This window comes from Pteronotus mesoamericanus, unplaced genomic scaffold (assembly GCF_021234165.1).
Source record: "Pteronotus mesoamericanus isolate MK-2021 breed Mesoamerican mustached bat unplaced genomic scaffold, CSHL_Meso_final contig_20, whole genome shotgun sequence".
NCBI lineage: Eukaryota > Metazoa > Chordata > Mammalia > Chiroptera > Mormoopidae > Pteronotus > Pteronotus mesoamericanus.
Window position 1 is genome coordinate 10926148 of NW_026555085.1, and position 15964 is coordinate 10942111.

Genomic DNA, 15964 nt, shown 5'->3' on the forward strand with positions numbered 1-15964 from the left:
ATGCAGCCAGCTCCCCTGCACGCCTGCAACAGCCAAGGCCCAGGGCAGGAGGGGCAAGGGAGTCAGTGCCAGGCTAAGCCTTTTCAATGTCGTAGAGGCCAAGACTTGGCTTCCAAATGACTGCAATGAGAGAGTGAATTGCCTTTTTTCCAGTGCACCACAAACACCCAGCCTTTAACAGAAAGATGAATTCCTTTAACAGAACTTTACCTATCTCTCTCTTACTCAAGAATCTACCATAGCTCCTCGTGACCTAAACAGCAAATTAAACTCCCCTGAGGCAGAAAGAGCTTGGGTCTAGAGGATGTGAGTTCAAATGTCACCTTGGTCACTGGCTGAGTGTGCTTGTCATGTCCCTTAATGGACCTCAGATTCCTCATCTGTCAAGATATCTACCTTGATTTACACGTGCCGATATAGAAAAAAGTCTTTCGGTGGAAAAGCAATTCACAGAGCGCTAGATATCCTCTGATCTCATTAATGTAAATAATAAAACTGTATACATGTACAGATACATATTTATAAGTGTGCGTACAGGGGTGGGCACAAGTAGGTTTACATAACACAAATAAGCCATACAATAATCAACAAATAAATAATACAAGAATAAGCTGTTTTGCATACTCACAGCTGTAAACATGCTTTTGTCAACCCCAGATATAAATTACAGAGAAAGGTCTAGAGTAGTGCTGTGCAATGAAAATACAATGTGAGCCACATATGTAAGTTTAAACTTTCTAGCAGCCATATTAAACAGGTTAAAAAAGGAGAAATTAATCTTAATAATATATTTTACCAAATATATTCAAAATAGTATTATTGTGACAGGTAATCAATATAAAATTATCAATGAGATATTTTACATTCCTTTTCCCAGTAACTGTTTGGACTCCATGTGTACTTCACACTTGCAGCACATCACAACTGGGACTTGCTCTGTTTTAAGTGCTCAGTAGCCACATGCACTAGTGATTCCTGTCTTGGACGTACAGGTCTGAAAGGATATACCCTAACCTATTTCCAGTGGTCATTGCTGAAAGAGATGAGAAATTAAGAGGGTGAAAGGTGTAAAGCAACTTTTTTAAACTTTTTTTTATCTTTATCTTTTGAATTTTTAACCTAGGTATGTATTTTATATTAACTCTGCAAGTCTTTTTAAAAGCTATTACAAGTGGGAAAATTTACCTTTCAGAATGATTCCGAAGATGGCATGAGATCATGTGAAAAGTATTTGTAGGTGACAAAGCCCTATCCAAATTTGCTTGTTTATTTATGCCCCTCCTTCTGCTGGAAAGGTCAGAAGGGAGCCCACAGGGATACGTGAATATACAGGAGTAACAAAAGTTAAAGTGAAAGCAGAAAGAGAAAAACAAAGGTGGGGGCCTCCAGTGAGCCTGGAATGAAGGAGGGCAAAAGCATAAACTGACCACCTGCTCACCTGAGTACCCAGCTACCCACTGGCGGCAGGGGCCTTAGGCTGGGACCTGGGCCTCCCAGCAGCCTCCTGCACACATGTTAGCTCTTCCTGAGGCCCTCCAAAAGCTACTGCCTCTCCCTCCTGCTTTCCCTCTCTCTCCCTTGATTTCCAATTCTCTCCACTCTAGCCAGACTGAGCTCCTCACCTCTCACTAATTCTTGCCTCTGGCTTTTGCTCATACTGCTGTCTTTCACCCCTCACCTGTGCTTCTCACCTGCCTTTTCTCCTTACCTGGACCCCTCCTGCTCAATAAAGCCCCACCCACACCCCGGCTCTCCAGCTCTCCACAGCCTTCTGTCTCCAAAGTCTCTCTCTGCTGCCATGCCATCATACTCAGTAACTCTTGATTAAAAGTAGTCACATGTGGACTTCCCCTTCAAAAGAACATTTTATGAGGACCAGCTGTGTACCGGACACTGAGAGAGGTTTAGTCTTGCCAAAGGTGGCATCTTATATGGCTCTCGAGAAGCTTCTAGGGGAATGAGACTCATTCACTCTATGGTTGATTCATAAGGGTCTGACATCCATTGCTCCCCACACCCTTCACTCAGACCACCCACGGGAAGCTGAGGCCTTGCCCCACAAGTTGGCAAGTGAGTTGGCAATGCCCTACATATGATGGGAATGGGGCTGAAGGATATGAGAAGCTTCCCTTTACATCCCATCCATGCACTTGGATTTTTACACATTAAAGATAACTGGAACTATAACTGTAATAATAAGAACTAACATTTACGCGGCTTTACTCGGCACCACAGTGTTGAAGAGCTCTGCGTGGCCTCTCTCATTTGACCCTCACTGCAGCCTTATAAGCTAGGTGTTATTTTTTATTTCCATATCACAGATAAAAAAGCCAACTTTTCTCCCCAGAGTAAGGACAGCTGGGAGATTATTAAGCCACAACTGAAGACAGAAGGGAGAATGAGCAGGATGACGAGGACTTCTAGAAACACTCCCTTTCTCTTCCTGCCCCTTGTTTTTCCCCAAGTCTCTACTTTTCCACTTTTAGTAGAAATTAAGTTGAATGAGAATGAAGCAAAAATAAAGTAAAAATAAATAGAAGAAACTAAAGCACAGCCTTGGTTCCACAGTGAGAAACAACCCCCCACCCCCTGCCCACCAAGGCGCCAGCGGCAGAAACGGGCCAGCCAATGTGAAAGAAAGGCGTGGCTCCACTCTCATTTTATAGCAACCACCTTCCCTGGGCTCCAAAGACCAGAGTCCAAATCCCTTCCAACTCATTGTGGCACAGCGGGGGCCCTGCCCAGCCTCCCAACCTGGAGCAGTTGGTATGTACTGCTCCCCAAAGCCCCCCTGGGGTTCTCACATGGATCCCATTCACTGCCTGGCCCAGAGCAGGTCAACTGCTCCCCCGCCCCGCCCCCCGCCGTTCTCCCAGGCTGACAGTTGTTCCCTCCAGGCGGCCTCGGCCCTCACTCCACCCTCCCCCTTGCCCCAGGAGGGTCCTGAATGGATAGCATAGCCACTAGCTCAGTGTAGCCTGGAGCTTCCGAACCCCATGCCTGACTCCTTATTACCCACGCCTCCAGTGTGTCAGACCCCAGTTCCTAAGAGAAGGGTCCTTTGGAATGCTGCCATTACCTGTCCCTATGCAGTCACCTCCTCTAGCACAAAGATTCAGGCTCCTGCTGCAAAGCTCTTCTCATCTCCTATGAGGAAACTCTCAACTCATCTCCCACATCACTGGTTCTTACTGCGCCTACTCAGCCCTGATAGATCTCCAGTTATTGAAGGACATAAAAAGTACCAAGATGGATGAGTCTAAACCTCATTCATAGGCAGCATTCTTTAGCATACATGTCCATGGTGCATAGAAATATACCCCTGGTCCTCACATCCACTGGGCAGCGGCCATCTCCCAAGCCCCTCTTCCTCTCCTCCAGCACAGGGTCTCCTCTCTCTGGCAGGCTTGGCTGAGCTAGCCTGACTCCTCCTGTAAGCCCCAGGTGGCCCCATCACAATGCCCGCCCCAACCCCCGCTGCCCCAGGAGCGTGCTCACCTTACCATGCAGGTGTTCCCAGAGGCTGCCAGCTTATTTGGGAACAGTAGTTTCTTCTCTGAGAAAAAGAGAGGTCAGCCAGACCCTGTCACCAGGCCAGCAGGCCAGTGCAGGTGGGCGGGGAATCAGACAGGAGTGGCCCGGTGCTTCTCGGCAGAGTCCTCCTCCCAGCCACCCCACAGTGGAGTGAGGAAGTGTGTCCCTGTTTGTTGGCAAAGTTCAACCAAGGTAGGGGAGTAGCCAAGGATCCCAGAAGTCAGTGAACTTGCCAGCTCAGGTATGGAAGGGCAGGGACAGAGAGGAGACAACCTGGGTACAGGTGCAGCCCCGGGGAACAGGAGAACGCCCTCCCAACAGTGCCCTCTGCTGGTGAGCGACTCTCCCCTGCCAGAGGCTATTGAAATGGCAGAAGATAAGAGGAGGGAATCTTAACCAGAGCCTCTCAGACTATAGTGTGCACAGGAACCACCTAAGCATCTTGTTAAAATGTGGGTTCTTGCCCCATAAGTCGGGGGTGGGGCCTGAGCTTCTGTATCTCTAAGAAGCTCCCAGGTGCTGCCAGTGGGGCCAGGCCAGGGAGCTCAGTATCCAGTTCTACCCCACTCCCAGACTGAGATGACAGAGAGGCACTGAGAGGGCACATCTGCTCCCCACGCAGTGCTCTTTCCATTGCCCACACTCCGAGCTGGCAGCAACACTGAAGGAGAGCTGAACTTCAGGCCAGTTGCCAACCCCATTCCTTCCTTAGAAACTCTGTCTAGGAAAGATGGTGCCACTGGAATGAAAGCTCCTGATGGAAAAGGATTGTTTTTTAGCTGTTTGCTGCTGTATCTTCAGGTCCTGGTATAGCCCAGTCCAGAGTAGGTGTTCCACAAAGACTTTTTGGATGAATGCATGAACCAGCTCAGAAAAAAGATGGATTTTGGATTCAGATGGTCAACACTGAAGCCAGGTGACCCACGTGTCAGCTAGGTACTCTTGGGTGAGTAACTCAACCTGTCTGAGCCTCACTTTCCTTGTCTGTCAAATGCAGATATCTATCTTGTGAGGGATAATCATTGTCATTATTCAGCTAATAAACATAAAGCACTCACCACAAAAGTGGTGCACAGTAAGTGGTTATCTCTATGGTCTGGCTGCCTGCAGTTGAGAAACCATGGTGAATTCCCCCATCCCCCCAGCTATTATCTCCCCTAAAAAATAAGGAACTAAGGAACTGCTTTCATCTCAGTTAATGATTCTCTAGCCGCTTGTGCCTGACTGGAACCCCTCCCGCCTGCTGCCTTCCCCCAGAGTGGAGGCAAGAGGGTAAGATAAACATCTCCCAGGGTCTGCAAAGTGGAGAGGTGGGCAAAGAATGGTGGAAAGCAGCCAGCCTGGAAGGGGACCTCCTGCCTAAAGTATAAGCAAGGGAGAGTACTCAGAACTTTGGTGTAGACAAGGAGGGGAGATATTAGTCTTTCCTGGAAAAATCTCTGTCGGAGTCACATAGAAGGCTGTGTTTTCCTCTGAGTCATAAAGTTCCAGGGGTTTGTGAAAGATGTCAAGTTTGAGTTCCAAGCCAGATAAGGTCACACTGACTAGCAGGCTATAACCAGGGGTCATGTCCATGTATTATGAACTCATTTTTAAAGCTGGTGCTTGGGGTCAATCCCAGTTACAGGAGAAAGTTCTAAAGAAATCTGAGTGTCCCTCACCAAATCTGAGGGTCCTCGCCACCCCTGCAGACACAAAGCTGGCTCACATGATGCAGAGATCAAAGAAATGAGTAACTTGCAACCTGGAGCTGAGCTGTCTCAGGATATCTGGGTCTCACAATGCCAAAGCCTCAACCATTAAGGGGCTCCTCCAGGGACCACAACCAGCAGGCCAGGAACTGAGAGAGCCCTTCAGGGCCATGTAGACAACAACTCGCGCTCTTGAGCCAATATCACCATCCTTGTCATTGAAGAAGGGCGGGCCAGCTGGGGGCCCCACTCCACCCTTCCCCCGTCCCCCACCCTCCTCTGCCTTTCACACATCATAGATCATCAGGTGCCCAGTCTGGGAGGTGTGCTGCCTAAGGTAAGGGGAACACAGGCCTAGGAATAAGGAGGCACTGGAAATGGTGGAGAATAGGAAAGAGGATGGGGGTGGGAAGGTGAGGCAGGCCTCCAACACTGGTTAGAATAATAGGAAACACAGAGAGAGACAGACAGGAATGCGGAAGATGAACAAATAGATGGTGAAGAGCAGGAAAAGATAAATAGAAGGATGCACAGGCAGGCAGGCTGATCAGCCCTGTCCCTGGAACTTCCAAGACATGGTCAGAGGCCCTTGACAGACAAGCATGCAGTAGACAGTTGGTCACTTCAGAACAGAGAATAACCATTCTTTTTTTTTCCCAATGCTGTCAATCATGAGGAGGAGGCTGACATATCATATGCAAATGAGAAGAATGATATGGGGTGGGGGCCTTGGCTGGAGGAGGGTCTGTGCATCAACCCACATGGGAATGGCATTCACAACAACATGCAAGTGAGCATGTAGCTTCTTAATCAAAGATCAGACATTTATTTCCTTGAAAAATCAGCCCATGAGAAATCTGGGCATGTGTGTCTGTGGCACCTAACCTCTGGAAGTGGATAGGTGTAGGAAGAACTTTCCACAGGCCCTGAGGGTAAGATGAGACCTAAGGTTTCAGAGAAAAGAACCCACAGTGTCACTCAGCTGAGTTTGAATTCAGGCAGGAGCTCAGACTGGCTGGGCCCCTGGGGTTTGCCAGTCTGGTGTAGTAAGATAAGCCCTGGGCAGAAGGGCTGGCCCACTGTTGACTAGAAAAGACCCTCAGGGACCTCAGGCTCCCGCCTTTTGAGCATGGTTCTTCCAGGTCGGTAATGTCAGCTTGTTGAGATCAGCCTAAGACACTGCTCCTGTCGAGGGCCTGGCCAAGTGCTGCCTGCTGTGGGAGGTACAAAATATGGTCATATGTGGACCTGAGCTCCAGGAATCACATATTCATTGAGGGAGAGGAACCTTTACCTCAGATGCAGTTATCAATACTGAACAGTATCTTCTGAGTGCCAAATGAGAGGTATGGGAAAAATCAATCCATGGAAACCAGAAAAGGGGCAAGGAGTGGGACAGGAGATGGTCCAAGCAGGGAGAAAGCCTCTATGCCCAGACCTCCTATGAGGGTGACGGGTGCTCAGGCCAGGGAATAGTGTTAGATAGGAGGAGACAGACAAGTAGACCCAAGGAAAGGATTAAAGGTAAGGCTCACCATGAGCATGTTCTCTGCCCTCCCCCCCAGATTTTGCCTCCGTAAATAGAATGTGGCCTCAAGGGATCATATTTGTGGCCCTGCCCCAGCTGGGACCCATCCTTGTCGGTCTCCTTGTCCCAAATACGTTGTCTGGTTGGTGTGACGGCTTGAGGATCCTGCCCTGGTGCCCACCCTACAAAGCCTTGTTGCTTGTGTGGACAACCATCTACTCTGTCATGGGGTAAGCACCTGTTTCCCATGCCACGGCCTTGGTACTCACTGGAATGGGAACAAGTCCCCCTATACCTAAACTACTGCTGCATACTGACCTCCAAAGGGCTGGCACTCTATCTTGCCTAATATGGTGGGTTCCTTCTGTGTCTGCCTAGGCTTCCAGCCAGTCCTCTCCAAGTTTCCTTGCCTCTCCCCCATCTCACCATGCCCAACTGCTCCCACCATCTCTTCTCGGCCCTCAAATGATGCTTAGACACATTTTCCCTCATTGCAGCCCACAAGGGTTCTCTCTTTGTAACCAGGAGTCCTTATGCCAGAGGGCTTCCTCCATTTGCCATGGAACATCCTCCCTCTCAGTGTTCTGCCACCATCTCTTCACAGCTATGCCTCCTACCTGGTGTGGAAGGACCTGGGAGGGGGCTTCGGGCGACCCCTGGCCCTTCCTCTTGGCCTCTATGCTGTGCAGCTCGCTATCAGCTGGACCGCCCTGATTCTCTTTTTCGCAGCCCACTCCACTGGTCTGGTAAGGTGCAGCGTTCAGCAGTGGAGGTAATGTCAGAGCCGGTGAGACCACCAGGCCCCAGAAGTAGGCAGCACAGCAGCTCAGTCAGGGGCAGGCAGACGTCAGGTGGGCAGACTTCTTCTGAACTCCAGTGGAGTGCACAGAGTCCCAGGAACGTGGCTCATGGGGTCCAGGGTGCTGCAGAAAGGTAGGGGGTCCGGCACTCAGGTCAGCCTGCCTGACTGCCCTGCCCCCGGCCCAGGCCCTGCTGCACCTGCTGCTGCTCTATGGGCTTGTAGTGAGCACAGCGCTGATCTGGCACCCCATCAACAAGCTGGCTGCCCTGCTTCTGCTGCCCTACCTGGCCTGGCTCACCGTCACCGCTTCCATCGCCTACCACCTGTGGAGGGACAGCCTTTGTCCAGAGCACCAGCCTCAGCCCACAGCGGAGAAGAGCGACTGAGGCTCCAGGGCACAGGAAAAGGAGGAGGAAGGCCAGGGAGGGGTGGAAGAGACTGCAGGCAGGCTGTGAGGCTCTTGGGGGAGGAGGAGGTGGCCAGGGATTGGTGAGTCATGAAGGTGACTCACCCCAGTGTGCCCACTGTCCTAGGTCCCCTTGTGCCACTGTTCACAAGAATTTAGAGAAATGAGAAAGAGGAAGGAAAATTATTTTATACTTAATGTAAGGTAATAAATTCTGTATTAATAAATATTAATTTAGTAATATTGATTAATAAAATGCTAAGTTTGAGGCTGTGATATGAAGGGTATGTTTGAGTTTGAGTGTATGATGTCCAGGGCCGCAGAGTGGGACTAGAAGTGTGTCCACATGTGTGAGTGTGCATGTGTGTGAGTGTGCACATGGGGATGCAGGTGTGAACACATGTACGAGAAGGGTCACGCACCATCTCCACTCCATTCACATTCCCTCTCAAATCCGACCTCAATTGATATTATATTAATTATATTAATAACCATGTTTATTATATAATATGGTTATAAGATATACATTATACATCATATATGCCATACTAAGGCTTTATGTAATTATTATAAGTAATATTATAGATCTTTTTTGTTTTCATATACTCATCCTATTAGTTTTTCACTTCAATTAATAACTATTATAATGAGAAAAAATGTGAAAAAGGGAGATGTAAAGCTTGGTGCAGACGAGTGAATTCGATGGCACCTTCTTGTCCAGGCTTCTCTCTTGCTTTTGTCTTTGTAAATCTTCTCGTTGGCATTTTTATTTCAGTCTTTCGCACCTCTTCTTTTCATCTCCTATTGTTTCAGAGTCCTAATGGTAGCAAGTGGTGACTGCCCCAAATCCTAAACAAGGCCAGCAGGAAGGCCCAGGCGCCTTGCCCTGGGAACTTTTAAAAACACTGACCAGGCCCTGGCCAGGTGGCTCCGTTGGTTGGAGCGTCATCCTGTACACCAAAATGTTGCGGGCTTGGTCCCCGGTTGGGGCGCATACAAGCAGCAAATGATGAAGTCTGTCTCTCTCTCTCTGAAATCAATAAATATACCCTTGGATGAGGATTAAGATAAAATAGTGGGTGGGCAGGGGAAAGTGGTGGTGGGAAAATGGAAACAAATGTATTTGAACAATAAAAAAAATAAATTAAAAAAATAAATAAATAAAAATAAAAAATAAAAATATTGACCAGGCTCCCCAGGGATGGGCCTCGGAGGCATCAGTGTTTATAAAACTTCCTAGGGGAGTGAGTACAGGCCCCGGAGGGCCACTGCTGACTGTGTATCAGAGCCTTTCGGGAGCATATTAAAAATGCATATTCCTCAGACCGCCCCCCCCAAGACCTAGGAATCAGAACTTTTGGGATGGGTTCCAGGCATCTTTAGGTTTAACAAACTCCCAGCATTTTGGTCAGCCGCTCACTAACATTTGAGAGCTCCAGGCATGGATGGAGGGTCTCTTGGAGCCCTTTTGCTTCAACAACCTGTGTTTCTGTAACCTGAGCTCTGGGGTTGGACCCAACTGTATCTTCTCAGTTAGCGGCCCAGAACCTCGCAGAGGGAGCAGTCAGAAGGACATCATCTGGGGAGCCTGGCTCGTTCGAGAGCTCACCAAGGAAGAACAGCCAGAACGAATCCGCACCCACCCCACCTACCCGGCAGGCAGGTTGGTCGCCCGTACTCCTGAGGGCACACACACAGCATCCCGCCCACCTTTGTATCTTCAGCCCCAGTGTAGCACAGGGCACAGAGCAGGTGTTTATACATCTTTGCTGAATACTAGCTTGCTCAATTGATTGATTGAATGTTGGTTTGGTTGATTAATTGATTAAATGAAGGCTTTGTCCCATTAAAATAAACGCCGCCCTGTACCCCACCAACACTTGCACCCCACTCTGGACCAATTAAAAAAGTCTCTCTTTAGGGAAAGGAAGAACATTAATAGTTTTTGAAACTTCTCAGGTGGTCCTAAAGTACAGCCAGATTGAGAACAGCTGCCATAGGACGTTGCTTCTCAAAGTGGGGCCCGGTGACTTCCTGGAGCCCTGGTTGAAGACATTGACTCCGGACTCATGGAATCAGATTATCTGGAGTAATGAGGCCCCAAAGGTGCAGTGGTTTGTAGTTCTGGCCCTGGAGACAGAAAATCCGAGGCTTGGATACTGACTGTCATTTATTAACTAGTAACCTAGAGCAACTTAATTCACTGTGCTTTGTCTGTGCTTTATTCTCCTCGTCTGTAAAATGGGGACCTCATAAAATTTGGGGGAAAAATAAAAGCGATAATGAGTAAAAAGATGTCTGGCACAGAGAAAGTGCTTAACAAATGTTAGCTATCCTAGAAGGGCAACCCAGGAGGCCACCCATTTATAAAGCACACATGGTTCTGATTCATATGACACTTGGAGACCCACCTTGCTTCAAGACCCAGCAGTACTCCCAAACTTCTAGGAGCCAGTAGAGTGAGTAAGCTGCCCCTCAGATCTGTGGACTAGCCTGGCCAGTGCCAAACCCACAAAATCACTGGCTCTGTATCTTCCACATTCATGAAGACTTTGTCTGCACCTCAGTTAGTTTTAATTGAATTTATAGCTCCATTTATATATATTACTGTTGTAAATTTATAAATGTAATCTATAAATATTGACTGAGGATGGTTTGGGAGTGACACCGCATGGGTTCTTATCCCGGCTCCACCATTGCTGTGTGACCTTACTAGATAAGTGAACACCTTAGAGGTATTTGTCATTATTACCATCATCATTTCATATAAGCATTATACATATGTGCTACCAATTTTATTCATGTTATCGACTAAGTCTAGAAGTTAAACTGACCCTCCAAAAAGATGCACCATTCCTATCATGTGACTTTGACCCCTACAGAGTGAGCTCATGCTATGAACCCAGGGTGCTGGAGGCCTCTAGTTTTGGAAAGTTGGCCCTAGAAGGAAGCTCAATTTGGGCCGTGTCCCAAGCCCTGGAATAGCATGACTACCTGACATGGCTTGAGCCAAACCAAAAGACTTCCTGACTTTGTGCAGAAACAGCTGGAAAGGGCAGGATCCCAGCCCCAAACTCTCATCCTCTGACCCCAAAGTCATCCTTAAAATCCTCCTGTGCACCAGCGCCTTGGTTCCTGGGTGGGAGGCTTTAATCCCCCAGTCTCCCAGCCTGCCTGGGCCTCTTCCTCTCCCCGACCTCCCAGTCCTGAACCTGGCCTGGAGCACACACTGTCCTCAGCCCCTCCTCTCTTGTTACCTCGAGTTGTGCCTAAATAGAGTCAGAGCTGCCTCCTGCCTTTGCCAAATGTGTCCCAGGACTCCACCATCCAAATCATGTGTGTGTGCTTCTCTGTCCTTGAGCAGTGTTTTCTATTTGTCTCTGAGTGGGCATATGTGTCAGAAGATGATTCACTGGGTGGGTAGGGGAGAGACAGCTCTTCTCCCACCATGCAGCTGTCCCACCCAATATCTAGAGAGATTGGGAGCAGCACCTGGTAAAATAGCCACTCTAAAGGTGGGTGTCTCATTCTACTGTATTCTAGTTTCTCCTTTCCTCCCCTGAACGCTCCACTCTTCATCCCTTTACTGATATCTTCAGGTTAGAGATGCCCAGAGGTGAGGTGAGGAGGGCAGACTGGTAGGAGTATACCCAGCAGACAAAGGCTGGTGGGGCTGACGGTGGGGCAGGGTGCAGGAGATGTTTTCTCTATGCCTCTCTGGCCCCTCCTCCCTATGGGCAGGTAGAGGTGATGCTGTAGTGGAAGCCCCCCCGCCACCCCATGTATTGTCAGTCCTGGCCAGGGCTCCAAAGTCTGTCTTCCCTTGTAGTGGCCACCATCCATTCTATCACCTAGGGTTCCCCTGCACCCAAGCCCAATTTCAGTCTTCCCAGAGGTCCCCTTTCTTGTAGTTCCAAAAAACAAGCACAAGACACTTTTGTTTTAAGGATTTATGACTATTCCTCCATAGTGGCTTACATATTATCCATCCAAAAAAAGCCTGACTTTGGATGGGACCCCCTCACGTCTGGACGCCCTCTTTCATCTTCAGGTAGAGTCCACAGAGACCCTTGCCCTTTTCCTGGCTCACAAGGACCCTTCACGCACTGAGGCCCCTCTCCTAGCATGCAAGCAAGGAGCAGCCTCTCTGTCACCCCAGGGACTTCTGCCGTGTCTACTCAGCCTCATTCGTCCCTCTTGTGTCTATATCTCCCAGGTCCCCCTGGAAATTATCTGCTCGGGGGAGTACCAGAAAAACCCCTCTCCCCTTCACCTGCACCCACTCCAACACATTTCTAAGGGCGGAAATTCTCTTCTCAAAAGTTGATTGTTAAGTTTCTTGCTTTCTCTCAGCAGGTTCTTGGACTCTGCAAACACCTCTTCAAAGAGGAATACTATTAGTCACCATAATGTGTATGATTCTTATCAGGTTACTTTCTTCAAAGACACCGCAAAGGGAGTCAGGCAGTTCTGAGAGTTGCCACTGGAATGGAGAACCAAGGTGGCCAGGACTGAAGTCCCAGGTGTCACCATTTGGCCCAGAGCAATGTATTCTGCATGGCAAGCCAAACGTTGTGTCCTGCATAGGAGGATAATGAAAATCCTGACCTCCCCTGTGATTCTAGTCCTTTCTTTGATCCCGACCTCAGACTCTGGGAAACCCTTGGCTCCCGGCTCCTACCCAGCCAAAGCTCTGGACACTCCCATGTTTATGTCAACAGAGCGGTTGCTGGAAGCGGCAGGCTCCTGTCTGCCAGGAGGTGTCCAGCCCGTTGTTTGTGTACCTCGTCTCAGTAGTGACCAAGGGATTGGCACTCCTGAGCTGGGTTTCTGGGGCAACGTGCTGTTGGGGTCTCAGCTGTTCCTGCACATAAAGCACCCACTCCATCAACATGCTCTCAAGGTGTCTTGTTTCACAGGGTGAGAATTTAAACCTTCCCCTGGTGAGGATACTATTTTCCACCAGCCCCCTCCTGGCCTCTCTACTCCCTTCCCCATGAAGGCAGCGCGGCATCCCGCCGAGACCCAAGGAATAGCTGTGCCTGGCACTGTTCCCTCCACCTCCACCTCCCAGCACCTCCAAATGTTTCCTGAAATGACCATGGGTAATAGGACAGGGAGAGGCAGGCTGTGGCTTCTTCTGGGCCTAACCAAGCTCCTTCCAGCCACTGCCACCTGGACAGAGGGGGCTGGGGCCCACAGAAACAGATTGGGAGAATTCCCTTTTTGGTTTCCATCCCCACTCACCAGCTGTCTGGTGTCTCTATGCCTATACCCCCTACACACACCCACTCCGTTATATACCAATTGCTTCCGGAGCCCAATCTCCCTGCAAGAACTCCTTCTCCCTGAGTCCCTTTCTTGTTCCTCCTACCTCAGAGCTTGGCCTCCCCAAGTCCTGGTAGCTGAATAGTGAAGGGAATAGTGAAGAAGGGACTGAATAGTGAAGGGGTTAGCATGACTATGGAAGCATATAGCTCCTACCAGCTACATGACCTTGGGCAAGTCACTTAACCTCTCTGGTCTCAGTTTCCTCACTGCCCCCCTCCCCCAAAATGAGGCTAATATTATCACCTACCCCAATATCCTTGTGAAGACAAAATGAGTTAATTTCTGTGACCTGTTTAGACCAGTGTCAGGCCCTCAGTCAAGGCTGTGCTAGTGACGGCTCTCACTGTGACTGAATTCAAGGCAGGATAACACAGTGGCAAAAGCATGGAACTTGGAGGCTGACCTGGGTTCAAATCCCAGCATCACTGACTCTTTGTATGATCTTAATCTAGATACTTTATTTCCCAGTTTCCTTCTTTGCAGGAGGGTGATATTGATAGAAACTTACTCAGTAATGCTGCCATGGTGGGGAGGGGCGGGGGGCGGGGCAGGAATGCCTGCCCTAAAAAGAGTCTAGTGGCAGCTGCAGGAGGAGGAGTCCGGCTCCTGGCATCTGATCCCCCCAGATTAGCTGCTGCATTCTGGGGCCAGCAAGGGAAACTGGTCTTACTTGGAAAGAAGAGACATGGACCAGCCAGGAATTCAGGGCCCCAGAAGGTGCCATAAATAGCCAGAGCTGTCAGAGGGCTTCCAGAGATGGGGGGAGGGGGAATGGAAAGGAGCAGTGGAAAAAGGAAGCTGTCAGTCATCAGTCCAGGGGAAGGTCTAGGGCACTCACTCAAGTGTCAAAGGAAAAACTATATATGGGTATTGTGGGAGTGAAGGGTCATCTCTTCAGAGAGCACCAGCCTGGGACCACCTCTGCATCACCTCCCAACATCACTCAATCAGAACATTTTCACCACACTGTTCATCTCCTCCCTGCAGGTCCTCAGAAGCCAGCCCTGCTTCCTCGTTTCCACTGCTTTGACCATGCTGGAATAGAGAGCAATAGCTCAGCCTGTGTCACAGATGTGAACACTGAGGCCCAGAGATGCTAAGTGATTTGGCCAATATCACACAGTGAACCAAGGGCTGGGAGAGAGATATAAACATGGAATTTTCTTCTTTTCTCCCAACCCAGGGTTACACATGAGAACCAAGGGAAGAAGTCTTTCCCACAGGGGAACAGCAAACTGAAAGGGCCCCGCCCTCCCCAGAACTTTTTACTCTTCCTCTCTTGAACTAAGCCCATCACTGTAGCTGCAACATTGATAATGGTATACAGATGATTCATCACAGCTAGCTGGGAGCAGCTCTGGAAATAAGAATTTAGGCTCAGAAGACCTGAACTTGCCTCCCTGTGTAATCTTGCACAAATCCCTTCACCTTCCTGAGCTGCAGGTCCCTAACTTGCAAAATAAGGCCTACAGTACACATAGATGTGAGAACTAAATGAGATGATGCACGCAGACTGCTTGTTGGTACTACAGACAGCATGAAGACTGGGAGCTCCTGGTGAAACAATGTGTTCTTCGTCTCTGCATTCTTAGTATTTACTATAGTGCCTGGCATATAGGAGCCCTCGATAAAGGAGGATCAAGTAAAAGAATGAAGCCAACTTTTGCATTTAAATGCTAGGTGTTTGTGTGATGATAATAATAAGGTGTGTTTGCTGTTTATCAGCTATTGCTGCTTTTTCTTTGTGGACACAGGCACTCCTACCACTATCCTGTACTTTATGTCTCTGGAAAAAGAATTCTCTGGATAAGAATGCTTTTAGTAATAAACCCAGTAGGTAGGGTGATCATATAGTATTCTGTCTATATGGGGCCAAATTCAGGGTGAGAGGGGCACTAGCAGTAATTATGCCTGGACAACAGGTATAAACTATGACTATTTCAGGCAAACAAAAATACCTGGGCATCTTCGGACACTGTGCTGCTCAGAACTCTCTAGAGAAGAGAGCCCCAAATTTTCCAAACCACCCTGACTCCAATTCTGTAGCCAAGCCATGAAAGGGGTCCCCTACCTTCTTATCTCCCCCAGCCATTCCCATTGGAAGCTATGTTCAGCCCAGTCCCCCGGTGTCCTTCGTTCCTCACTTTCAACATCTAGGTGACCGGGACCCCACCCTTCTGTAGTCCTGAGAGTGTTCTAGAGTGTTTGCACTGCCCCAAACATGAAAACCTGTGGCCCCTGCTAAACACTTCTCATGTGAACTGCAAAAACCATCCATCCATCTTCCGACTCTGCGCCAGCTCAGGGATTTCTCTAGGGACCCCATCTCTCATTAGTTTCACTAGCCTCATAACTGGTCCCTCTGCTTCTGCTCTTTCTCACCTTTGGTCTATTCTTAACAAGCAGCCTGAACAATCCTGTAAAAACTCAAGTCAAATTATGTGTCTCATCTGTTCAAAGACAGTGGTTCCCCATCTCACTCAGAGAAAAAGAGCCCATGAGGCCCCAGACTATTTAGCCCTTATTTATCTCTCTGCCCTCATCTCTTAGGACTCTCCAGACAGGGGTGTCCTTGCTTGTTTCCACCTCGGGGTCTTTATATCTGCTCTTCTCTTCCTTGAAACACGTTCTCCTTAGATATCCGTATTATTATTTCTTTCACCTCCTTCAGA

General features: G+C 48.8%; 1 protein-coding gene across 1 annotated transcript; it reads left to right on the top strand.

The window, feature by feature from the left end:
- The first annotated feature begins 6427 nt into the window (after nt 1-6427).
- Nucleotides 6428-7941, top strand: TSPO2 (translocator protein 2). Its single transcript, XM_054568741.1, has 4 exons — nt 6428-6494; nt 6782-6983; nt 7358-7499; nt 7741-7941. Exons 1-4 carry the CDS (start codon nt 6458-6460, stop codon nt 7939-7941), a joined length of 582 nt encoding a protein of 193 aa, XP_054424716.1. The 5' UTR covers nt 6428-6457.
- The last annotated feature ends 8023 nt before the right edge of the window (nt 7942-15964 follow it).

What these genes read in the sequence shown, in the direction of transcription:
- TSPO2 (XM_054568741.1), top strand. Translation starts at nt 6,458, where the DNA reads ATGGTCATATGTGGACCTGAGCTCCAGGAATCACATA. An exon ending in TGAGCTCCAGGAATCACATA is followed by an intron (nt 6,495 to 6,781) that starts TTCATTGAGGGA and finishes GTTCTCTGCCCT; the next exon opens with CCCCCCCAGATTTTGCCTCC. An exon ending in CAGCCCACTCCACTGGTCTG is followed by an intron (nt 7,500 to 7,740) that starts GTAAGGTGCAGC and finishes CCCCCGGCCCAG; the next exon opens with GCCCTGCTGCACCTGCTGCT.